At 66.5% G+C, this 9120-nt stretch overlaps 1 protein-coding gene across 1 annotated transcript in view; it reads left to right on the top strand.

Annotated features, from left to right (window-relative positions):
* The window catches only part of VARS2 (valyl-tRNA synthetase 2, mitochondrial), a gene marked incomplete at both ends in the record, with an annotated part of 11486 nt that extends 3569 nt beyond the window's left edge, over positions 1-7917 (top strand). Inside the window, 17 exons of the mRNA XM_082333898.1 lie at positions 1-84; positions 613-716; positions 831-912; positions 998-1074; positions 1745-1935; positions 2699-2769; positions 2863-2988; positions 3466-3570; positions 4544-4612; positions 4689-4767; positions 4853-4980; positions 5084-5236; positions 5779-5979; positions 6074-6185; positions 6851-7029; positions 7586-7678; positions 7795-7917. Coding sequence (XP_082190024.1) covers positions 1-84; positions 613-716; positions 831-912; positions 998-1074; positions 1745-1935; positions 2699-2769; positions 2863-2988; positions 3466-3570; positions 4544-4612; positions 4689-4767; positions 4853-4980; positions 5084-5236; positions 5779-5979; positions 6074-6185; positions 6851-7029; positions 7586-7678; positions 7795-7917 — 1977 coding nt within the window. The remainder of the gene's footprint in view (positions 85-612; positions 717-830; positions 913-997; positions 1075-1744; positions 1936-2698; positions 2770-2862; positions 2989-3465; positions 3571-4543; positions 4613-4688; positions 4768-4852; positions 4981-5083; positions 5237-5778; positions 5980-6073; positions 6186-6850; positions 7030-7585; positions 7679-7794) is intronic.
* Positions 7918-9120: the final 1203 nt, after the last annotated feature.

Genomic DNA, 9120 nt, shown 5'->3' with positions numbered 1-9120 from the left:
CTGGCCCGGGCCCACGGGCTGCCCCTGCTCTCCGTCATCGGGGACGATGGCACCATGTGTCCCCCGGGCGGGGGGTGGCTCCAGGTACTGCCATTCCCGGTGTCCTATCCATCCTCGTGTCCCCAAATCGTGTCCCCAATCAGTTCCCTGTGTCCCCTCCGCCTCCGTGTCCCCTGTCCCCAGCCGTATCGCTGTGGCCCCTCTGTCCCTGTGTCCCCAGCTCTGTCCCTTGTCACTTGCCTGTGTCCCCACCATGTCCGTGTCCCCAGCTGTGTCCCCTGTCGCTTCCCAGTGTCCCCTCTGTCCCCAGCTGTGTCCTTTGTGTCCCCTCTGTCCCCAGCTGTGTCCCCTGTCACTTCCCAGTGTCCCCTCTGTCCCCAGCTGTGTCCTTTGTGTCTCCTCTGTCCCCAGCTGTGTCCCCTGTCACTTCCCAGTGTCCCCTGTGTCCCCAGCTGTGTTCTCTGTCACCAGCTCTGTCTCCTGTCATTTCCCTGTGTCCCCATCTCTGCTCCCTGTCACTTCCCCGTGTCCCCGCTGTCCCCAGCTCTATCTCCTGTCACTTCCCGGTGTCCTGTCTGTCCCCATGTCCCCAGCTCTGTCCCCTGTCCCCAGGGCGTCCATCGCTTCGTGGCGCGGGAGAAGGTGGTGGCGGCGCTGGCCGAGCGAGGGCTGTACCGCGGCGCCCAGGACCACGCCATGACGCTGCCCATGTGCAGGTACCGCTGTCCCCTCCCTGTCCCCTCCCTGTCACCTTTTCAGGACACACGTCCGTCCCCTCCCGCCACGGGGACACGTCCCTAGGGACTGAGAGGACCTCGATGTCCCCGCAGCCGCTCGGGGGATGTCATCGAGTACCTGCTGAAGAGCCAGTGGTTCCTGCGGTGCCGGGAGATGGCACAGCGTGCCCAGGAGGTGACAGGGACACGGGGACATGGCAGGGGCGGGGAGGGGACACACCCGGACGCCTGGATCCGTGACCCTCCCCTTTCCCCCGCAGGCGGTGACATCGGGACGTCTCAAACTCGTCCCCAAATTTCACGAGAAGAACTGGAAGACGTGGATGGACAATATTGGGTGAGGAGGGGGGCACCCAGGTGTCCGGGGGTGGGCACCCAGGTGTCCAGGGGTGGGCACCCAGGCATCTGGGGAGGGCACCCAGGCATCCAGAAGGGGACCCAGTGTCCGGGGGGGGACCCATGCGTCCAGGGAGGGCACCCAGGTGTCCAAGGTGGGCACCCAGGCATCCGGGGGGGCACCCAGGCATCCAGGGGGGGACCCAGGCATCTGAGGTGGGCACCCAGGCGTCCAGGGGGGGCACCCAGGCATCCAGGAGGGGCACCCAGGCATCCAGGGGGGGACCCAGGTCTCCAGGGGGGCACCCAGGCATGCAGGAGGGGACCCAGTGTCCGGGGGGGCACCCAGGTGTCCAGGGAGGGCACCCAGGCATCCAGGAGGGGACCCAGTGTCCGGGGGGGGACCCACGCGTCCAGGAGGGGCACCCAGGTCTCCAGGGGGACACCCAGGTCTCCAGGGGGGCACCCAGGCATCCAGGAGGGGACCCAGTGTCCAGGAGGGGCACCCAGGCGTCCGGGGGGGGACCCAGGCATCCAGGAGGGGACCCAGGGTCCGGGGGGGGACCCACGCGTCCAGGGAGGGCACCCAGGTCTCCAGGGAGGGCACCCAGGTCTCCAGGGGGGCACCCAGGCATCCGGGCCCCACTGATATCACCCCCTGCTCCCCCCAGGGACTGGTGCCTCTCGCGGCAGCTGTGGTGGGGACACCGGGTGCCAGCGTACCGGGTGGGGGTTCCCCCGGCGGGGTCCCCCCCCGAGCACCCCGAGGGACTCTGGGTCGTGGGGCGCAGCGAGGCCGAAGCGCGCGCCGCCGCCGCCCGCGCCCTCCGCTGCCCCCCCGACGAGCTCCAGCTCCAGCAAGGTGAGGAGAGGGAGGGATGGGGGGCACCCCAAAATCCCCCCGGCATCCCCACATTCCCCTGTGCACCCTAAAACAACCCTGCGTCCCCCCAAAATCTCTCCCGTCGCCCTAAAAGTTTCTCTGCCCTCTCAAATTTTTCTCCTGCACCCCAAAACCCTCTTGGGACCTCCCCAGCCGTGCTCTGGCACCCCTAAATCTGTCCCCAGCACTCTCTGGTCTTTTTTAGCACCCTAAAATCATTCTCTAGCACCCAACCCCGCTCTCAGCACCCCAAACTCCCCCCCACACCTCCCCGTCAGCCCCCAGTCACCCTCTGTCAGCCCCCCGCCCGCCTCCAGCACCCCCAAAATCCCCCACCCGCCTCCCCGGGCACCCCATGCCACCTCCCACCCAGCTCCAGCACCCTTCTATCACCCCAGGTCCCCCCCCCAGGCTCCCAGGCCTTTTGGGGTCCCCTCCAATCCCCCCCAGGCTCCCAGGCCTTTTGGGGTCCCCCCCGATGTCCCCCCAAGGTCTGAGTTCTTTTGGGGTCCCCCCCAACCCCCCACCCAGGCTCCCAGGCCTTTTGGGGTCCCCCCCAACCCCCCCCTCCAGGCTCCCAGGCCTTTTGGGGTCCCCCTGATTCCCCCCCAAGGTCTGAGTTCTTTTGGGGTCCCCCCCAACCCCCCCCCAGGCTCCCAGGCCTTTTGGGGTCCCCCCCAACCCCCCCCCCCAGGCTCCCAGGCCTTTTGGGGTCCCCCCTGACCCCCCCAAACCCTTGCAGACCCTGACGTCCTGGACACCTGGTTCTCCTCCGCGCTCTTCCCCTTCGCCGCGCTGGGCTGGCCCGAAGAGGTGAGTTTGGGGACACACAGGGGGGACGCAGGGGATACGGGGGGACACAGGGGACAGCGTCCCCACCCCCGTGTCCCCCCCCTCTGTCCCCAGACCCCCGACTTGCAGCGTTTCTACCCCACGACTGTGCTGGAGACGGGCAGCGACCTCCTCTTCTTCTGGGTGGCACGCATGGTCATGCTGGGCCAGCAGCTGACCGGGCGCCTGCCCTTCTCCCAGGTACCGCCAGCGTCCCCTCCGATGTCCCCACGAGTCCCCCTGTGTCCCCTTGGGGTCCCTAGGAATCCCCTGTGTCCCCTTGGGGTCCCCAAGAGCCCCCCGTGTCCCCAACATCCCTTAATCTCTTCCCCGTCTTGTGCGTTCCTGGGCTTCCTTACTGGTTCCTTGTTGCCTGTCGGAGCTCCCCAGCATCCCTGTGTGTCCCCTCTGTGTCCCCTGTGTGTCCCCTGTGTCCCCTGGGGGTCCCCAGTGTCCCCAAGGCTCCCTTCTGCCCATTCTTCTGACTGTCACGTTCCTTCTCGGGGGTCCCTGTCCCACTCCGGGGCTCCTCACTGTCCCCAAGGGTCCCCTTTTCCCTCTCTCCAGGGTGTCTTGAGGCTCCCAGGGGTCCCCTGTCCCCCCTCGGGGGTCCCGTGTGTCCCCCCGTGTCCCCCCCCGTGTCCCCCAGCGCTGCCTGTCCTGGTGTCCCCCCCCCAGGTCCTTCTGCACTCGCTGGTGCGCGACAGCCACGGGCGCAAGATGAGCAAATCCCTGGGCAACGTCATCGACCCCCGCGACGTCATCGCCGGCGCCTCCCTCCAGGTACCGCAGACCCTACAACAACAAACGCCCCCCCCTCCGGCACAGACCCCCCCCCCCCAAAACAACCCCCCCCCAGAGACCCTACAATAACAAATCTGCTTTCGGGGAACCCTGTAACAATCAACGTGTTTTTTGGAGGCCCTACAATAACAGATTTTGCTTCAGGACAGGCTACAATAACAAATTTTGCTTCAGGAGTCCCTACAATAACATTCAGGAGACCCTACAATAACAGATTTTCATTCAGAAGACCCTGTAATAACAGGTCGTCTTTTGGGAGATCCTACAATAACAGATCTTCTTTGAGGAGACCCTACAATAACAGATTTTCTTTCGGGAAACCCTACAATAACGGATTTTCTTTCAGGAGACCCTACAATAACAGGTCTTTCTTCAGGAGACCCTACAATAACAGATCTTTTTTGAGGAGAGCCTACAATAACAGATTTTCTTTCAGAAAACCCTACAATAACAGATTTTCTTTCAGGAAACCCTGCAATAACGGATTTTCTTTCAGGAGACCCTACAATAACAGGTCTTCTTTGAGGAGACCCTACAATAACAGATTTTCTTTCAGAAAACCCTGCAATAACGGATTTTTTTTCAGGAAACCCTACAATAATGCATTTTCTTTCAGGAAACCCTACAATAACAGGTCTTTCTTCAGGAGACCCTACAATAACACAGCTTCTTTTAGGAGACCCTACAATAACAGATCTTCCTTCGGGAGACGCTACAATAACAAACTTTCACCTTGAAAACCTTCTAACAACATATTTTTTATCTCCCGAAGGCCCAACAATAACAAACCCCATTCTGGAGACCCTACAAAAACAAAAAGAAGCGTGTTGCCCTACTCTTCTCCGAGACCCTACAATAACAAACCCCCAGAGACCCCAAGAGAGGGTGACAGACCCGTGACACCACGGCCACCGCCGCCCCTTTGTTTACTGTAGGGTCTCCTGTCTTGCAGGAGCTGCAGGAGAGGCTCCACCGCAAAATCCTGGACCCCCACGAGGTCACGGTGGCCACAGAGGGACAGGTAGGGCCCGTCCCCGTCCCTGTCCCCCCCCACCCTGTCCCTGTCCCCCCCTAACCCCTCCCCGTCCCCCCCCCAGAGGCGCCAGTTCCCCCACGGCATCCCCGAATGCGGCACCGACGCCCTCCGCATGGCCCTGTGCTCCCACAACGTCCACGGTAAGGGAGGGAGGGAAGGCCGGGACCCCGCCGCCCCCCGGGGTGGCCCTGGCCCCGCCCTGGGGACCCACCTTGGCGTCCCCAGGTGACGACATCCGCCTGGACGTGGGGACGGCCCTCAGCTACCGTCACTTCTGCAACAAGATCTGGAACGCCGTCAAGTTCGTCCTCGCCGCTTTGGGGCCGCGGTTCGTCCCCCAGCCCCCCGAGGAGGTACCAGGGTGGGGTTGGTGGAGGGCAGGGTGGGGGTCCAGCACCTCAGGACCCCGCACCCACCCACCCCCCCATCACCCTTCCTCCTCCTCTTCCTCGGCAGACGGTGCCGCAGCACCCCATGGACCGCTGGGTGCTGAGCCGGCTGGCGCAGGCGGTGGGCGAGTGCGGGCGGCGGATGGAGGCCCTGGAGGTCCACGGCGCCCTCGCCGCAGTCCACCATTTCTGGTTGCGCAACTTCTGCGACGTCTACCTGGTGGGTGGCCCCGTCCGTCTGTCCTGCGTGGTCCCGTCTGTCTGTCCTGCTCGGCCCCTTGCCTCTCCCCTGGGTGTTAAACCCGGTCGTGTCCCGCTGAGTGCGTCCGTCTGTCTGTCCCACCCAACCCGTTGTAGCTCCTTGGCCATTAAACCCAACCCATCTCGGCGTGGTTGATGGTGTCCGTCTGTCCATCCGCCCCGATCCATCAGGTCTCCTTGAGCGCTGACCTTAGTCTGCTCCCTTGAGTGCGTCTGTCCGTCTGTCCCACCCCACCTGTTGAACGTTGAGCCCAACCCCTCCCGTGGTTGACCCCGTCCGTCTGTCCGTCCCTCTTGGCGCATCCTCTTGGGTCTCAACCTTTGTCCACCCTCACCCTGTTGACCACGTCCGTCTGTCCGTCCATCCATCCATCCATCTCCTCCAACGCTCCCCCTCTCCTTGCTCAACCGCGTCCGTCTGTCCATCTCACCCAAACCGCGTTGCCTCCTTGACCGTTCCCCCCCCACCCCAACCCCCGCCGTCCGTCTGTCCGTCCGCAGGAGACGGCCAAACCCGCCCTACGGGATCCGGCAGCCGCAGCCGAGACGCGCCGGACCCTGCTGAGCTGCGCCGAGCTGGGGCTGCGCCTCCTCGCCCCCTTCGCCCCCTTCCTCAGCGAGGAGCTCTGGCAGCGCCTGCCCCGCGCCCCCCCGGCGCCCCCCACCCTCTGCCTCGCCCCCTTCCCCGACGCCGCCCGCCTGGTGGGTGCCGCCGCCCTTCGGGGGGGGGGGGGGGGTCGGGGGGGGGTTGCACCCCCTTGACACCCCCTTTTCCCTCTCTGCCCCCCCCCCTCAGGCTCACTGGCGCTGTCCCAAGATGGAGGCCGAGGTGGCGGCCATGCAGGAGGTGGTGAGAGCGGCGCGAGCCCTGCGGGACACCTTTCGCCTCGGCGCTGCCCGGCCCCCCGGTGAGTGCGGCGGCTGGGGGACAAGATGGCCGCCGGGGACACCCCCACCCACACGACTACATGTCCCAGCATGCCTTGGGGCACCCAAGATGGCTGCCAGGGGGGTGTGGTGTGGGGGACTACAAGTCCCAGCATGCCTTGGGGCACCCAAGATGGCTGCCGGGGGGTGTGTGGTGTGGGGGACTACAAGTCCCAGCATGCCTTGGGGCACCCAAGATGGCTGCCAGCATGGTGGTGGGGGACTACAAGTCCCAGCATGCCTTGGGGCACCCAAGATGGCTGCCTGGGTGGGGTTGGGAGGGGACCACTGGGTGCTGGGACCCAACCAAGATGGCCGCCAGGGCTAAGGGGAGGGGACTACAAGCCCCAGCATGCCCTGGGGCAGTCAGGTAGAGTCAAGATGGCTGCCGTGGGGGACTACAAGTCCCAGCATGCCCCTGGCTCCTCCCCCATGCCCCAAGATGGCGGCTCCCACTGGAGGCGGCCATGTTGCCCAGCCCACCACAGGGAGCAGGGCTGGAGGCCTGGCAATCCCAGCATGCCCCGGGCTCGGGGGGGGGGCGGCCATGTTTCCCCACACGCCCCAGGTGGGGGCAGCCATGTTGGGGGGCGGGTCGTAGGCAGCCACGCTTGGAGGCGGGGCTATCCCAGCATGCCTTGCGCAGTGGCGGTGCGGTGCCCAGCGGAGGCGCAGGATTCGCTGGCGGCGCTGGGCCCCGCCCTCCAGGCCCTGGCGCAGGCGGGGCCTCTGAAGCTCCTCCCCCTGGGGGCGGAGCCAGAGCCGGGCCCCGGCTGGGTGGGGGCACCCGCGGGCCCCGACACCCACGTCTACCTCTGCCTGCGGGTGAGTGGGGGCCCCGCGGCATTGTGGGACGCTGGGGGACTTGGAGGGGGACCCAGGGGCATCATGGGACACTAGAGTACCCCGGGGCATTGTGGGATGCTGGAGGACTTGGAGTGTGACCCAGGGGCATCATGGGACACTGGGGGACCCCGGGGCATTGTGGGACGCTGGGGGACTTGGAGGGAGACCCAAGGCATTGTGGGACGCTGGGGGACTTGGAGGGGGACCCAGGGGCATCATGGGAAGCTGGAGGACTTGGAGGGGAAGCCCAGGGCATTGTGGGATGCTGGAGGACTTGGTGGGGCGGGCCCAGGGCATTGTGGGACACTGGGGGACCCCAGGGTATTGTGGGATGCTGGGGGCCATGACGGGAAGAACCTTGGGAGAACCGGGGAGGACCTAAGCTGACCCCAGGGCACTGTGGGATAGCGGGGGGTTCCCCCCACGGCACTGTGGGATAGCGGGGGTCCCCCCAAGGCATTGTGGGATAGCGGGGGTCCCCCCACGGCACTGTGGGATAGCGGGGGACCCCCCCTTTCCCTCCTGTCCCCCCCAGGGGCTGGTGGAGCCGGCGGCCGCCCGGGCCCAGCTCCGCGCCCGCAGCCTCCGCCTCCAGCGGCGCCTCGAGAGCCCCGGGGGGGCCCAGCAGGTACCGCCCCTTCCTGGCGCGGGGGGGGGCTCCTTAACCTCATTAGCATGGGGGGGGGGGGCGGCTTCATTAGCGCTGCCCTCATTAACGCTCCCCCTCCCCCCCCCTTCCCCTAGGTTGCCATTCTCCGCTCCGAGCTTGCCCGCCTGGCCCAAGCGCTGGAAGCCCTGGACCCCCCCGAGGACCCCGGTGCGCGGGGAGGGGAGCCAAGCGTTCGGGGGGACCCCGGGACCCAATAAACCCCCCCCCCCCCTCCCCCCCCCCCGCGGGGAACCCCGAAACGACTCCCCCCGCCTCGTTATTTCTGGTCGGGGACGTGTCACGAGCTGCGCGGTCTCAGCCGAGCGATGGGGGGGGGGGGGGGGCGGGGGGGGCGGGGATCCAGGCAGCCGGGCTCCGCCCCTTCTCGCCGGTGGATCTGGTTCAAGGATCCCCAGCCGCCGGCGGGATCCGGGAGCTGCCGGCACCCCGAAATCATCACCGGCACCCCAAAACCCGCCTCCTCGAGACCAGCTGCGGTGGTGACGTCATAACTGTCACCGCGAGCCCCGGCACCAGCGCCGCGATGTTGTGACCGGCACCGGCATCCCCGAAACCGGCACCGGCACCCCCCAAAATCGGTCGTGGGATCCTGTCGCCGACGCCGACCCCCCAAGGGTTGTCACCTGCTGTCACTTCAGGTACCTGTCACCCCCCCGGTGTCCCCCCGTGTCCCCCCCAGTCCCTCCTGGGGTCCCCTCTGTCCCCTGGTCCCTCCTCGGGGTCCCTCGTGTCCCCCCCGGCCCTTCCCCACCATCTCCACATGTCCCCTGTGCGTCCCCTCATCCCTCCTGGTGTCCCCTCATGTCCCCTCCGTGTCCCCCCATCCCTCCTGGGGATGTCTGTCCCCTCTGTGTCCCCTCCATGTCCCCTCATCCCTCCTGGTGTCCCCTCATGTCCCCTCCGTGTCCCCCCATCCCTCCTGGGGCCCTCTGTCCCCTCTGTGTCCCCTCCACGTCCCCTCATCCCTCCTGGTGTCCCCTCACGTCCTCCCATCCCTCCTGGGGTCCCCCGTGTCCCCCCGTGTCCCCTCAATGTCCCCCTGTCCCTTCTGGGGTCCCCATGTCCTCTCCATGTGTCCCCTTCTGTCCCCCCATGTCCCCTCCATGTCCCCTCCATGTGTCCCCTTCTGTCCCCCCATGTCCCCTCCATGTCCCCATGTCCCTCCTGGGGTCCCTTCTGTCCCCCCATGTCCCCTCATTCTCCCTGGGGTCCCCTGTCGTCCCCTCCAATGTCCCCTCCACGTCCCCCCGGTGGCCTTTCTCCCTCCCCCAGGGATGTCCCATGTCCCCGTGCCACCCCCAGTGACGTCCCCGTCCCCTCTGTCCCCCCAGGTCCCTGCCCATGGCCGAGGGGTGCTCGCACGCCGTCCCCCCTCGTCCCCTCCCCGGGGAGGTGACGGC

Source organism: Platalea leucorodia (genome assembly GCF_965183815.1).
Source record: "Platalea leucorodia genome assembly, chromosome: 28".
In the NCBI taxonomy this organism is placed as follows: domain Eukaryota; kingdom Metazoa; phylum Chordata; class Aves; order Pelecaniformes; family Threskiornithidae; genus Platalea; species Platalea leucorodia.
This window is presented reverse-complemented; position numbering and strand designations above follow the sequence as displayed.